This window comes from Aplysia californica, unplaced genomic scaffold (assembly GCF_000002075.1).
Source record: "Aplysia californica isolate F4 #8 unplaced genomic scaffold, AplCal3.0 scaffold01366, whole genome shotgun sequence".
In the NCBI taxonomy this organism is placed as follows: Eukaryota; Metazoa; Mollusca; class Gastropoda; order Aplysiida; family Aplysiidae; genus Aplysia; species Aplysia californica.
The window spans coordinates 18634-20439 of NW_004798636.1; the positions used below are offsets into that span (position 1 = coordinate 18634).

General features: G+C 45.0%; 1 protein-coding gene across 1 annotated transcript in view; it reads left to right on the forward strand.

The window, feature by feature from the left end:
- The window catches only part of LOC101861485 (tubulin polyglutamylase complex subunit 1), a gene marked incomplete in the record, with an annotated part of 18109 nt that extends 16815 nt beyond the window's left edge, over nt 1-1294 (forward strand). Inside the window, 1 exon segment of the mRNA XM_035973530.1 lies at nt 1118-1294. Coding sequence (XP_035829423.1) covers nt 1118-1135 — 18 coding nt within the window.
- Between the last annotated feature and the right edge of the window lie 512 nt (nt 1295-1806).

Below are 1806 nucleotides of genomic sequence, written 5' to 3' on the forward strand. Positions count from 1 at the left end.
ACTGTGGGGGTATATGTACGGTACATGTGTACTGTGGGGGTATATGTACGGTACATGTGTACTGTGGGGGTATATGTACGGTACATGTGTACTGTGGGGGTATATGTGTACTGTGGGGGTATATGTACAGTACATGTGTACTGTGGGGGTATATGTGGGGGTATATGTATGGTACATGTGTACTATGGGGGTATATGTACGGTACATGTGTACTGTCGGAGTCTTACCTTCCTGGCGAAGGTGGGTACATTATGTACTGTTGTGGGTGTATATGTATGGTACACGTGAATGTGGGGGTCTTACCTTCCTGGCTAATGTAGGTGTATGTGTACGGTACATGTGTACTGTGGGGGGTATATGTGGGGTACATGTGTACTGTGGGGGTATATGTATGGTACATGTGTACTGTGGGGGTATATGTGGGGTACATGTGTACTGTGGGGGTATATGTGGGGTACATGTGTACTGTGGGGGTATATGTGTACTGTGGGGGTATATGTACAGTACATGTGTACTGTGGGGGTATATGTATGGTACATGTGTACTATGGGGGTATATGTACGGTACATGTGTACTGTCGGAGTCTTACCTTCCTGGCGAAGGTGGGTACATTATGTACTGTTGTGGGTGTATATGTATGGTACACGTGAATGTGGGGGTCTTACCTTCCTGGCTAATGTAGGTGTATGTGTACGGTACATGTGTACTGTGGGGGTATATGTGGGGTACATGTGTACTGTGGGGGTATATGTATGGTACATGTGTACTGTGGGGGTATATGTGGGGTACATGTGTACTGTGGGGGTATATGTGGGGTACATGTGTACTGTGGGGGTATGTGTACGGTACATGTGTACTGTGGGGGTATATGCACGGTTCATGTGTATGTGGGGGTATATGTGTACTGTGGGGGTATATGTGGGGTACATGTGTACTGTGGGGGTATATGTGTGGGTATATGTGTACTGTTGTGGGGGTCTGGTACAATTTTCGTGTCTGAGATTGGGGGACCGTACTGTATACATTTTGATTCCAGATGATAGACCGAGGATAATTGTCTTATGTTTTCATCATACACTTGCGTCATTTGTGTGTCTTTGTTTGTGTATACCTGCAGGTGAAGAAACTCAAGTGACCGACGGGAAGGACTTCCACGACTTCCACAGACAGGAAGGTCTTACAGAGACAGGAAGGACTTACACGACTCTCACACTTTCTTACAGTTCTGTTTTTATTTATAAACTTTGTGCCATGGCTCTGAGGATTTTGGTTCGAGTCCATAAGTCATATATTGCTTTAGATACAGATGAGCACTCTACAGTGACAACAAAGATGGTTCCAGTAGGGAACGGGATAGAGGGTGCCCACGTCCCTTGTGACTCATTGGAGCAGAGGAAGATAGGAATAACGCTAACATTACTTGAACGCAATCCCACATCATCACTCATCGCCACCATTATTGTTAAAATGATTCTTCTTTCCTATCAAACAACTATCTTCTTTATCCCTCCTACTTCTTTTTTGTATTTGTTACTCTCTTGTAACACCTCTAATCTTTGGCACTTATATGACCTTATTGTGGTTGCAAGTGCTGTAAAACACTTACTAAAACTAAAACCAGGTGTAATTACAGGCAACAACCGACCGTTAAATCTAGCACTACTCTTTGCCCCGGGAGATCGAATTCTGTGCCCAGTGAATCACGAACAGACCCTATATCACAAAGGGGTTAAGCTGAGAATATTTCTGAGTGTGCTGGGGGGGGGGGGGGGGGAAATTGCGCATGTTTCATCCTGTTACGCTGCA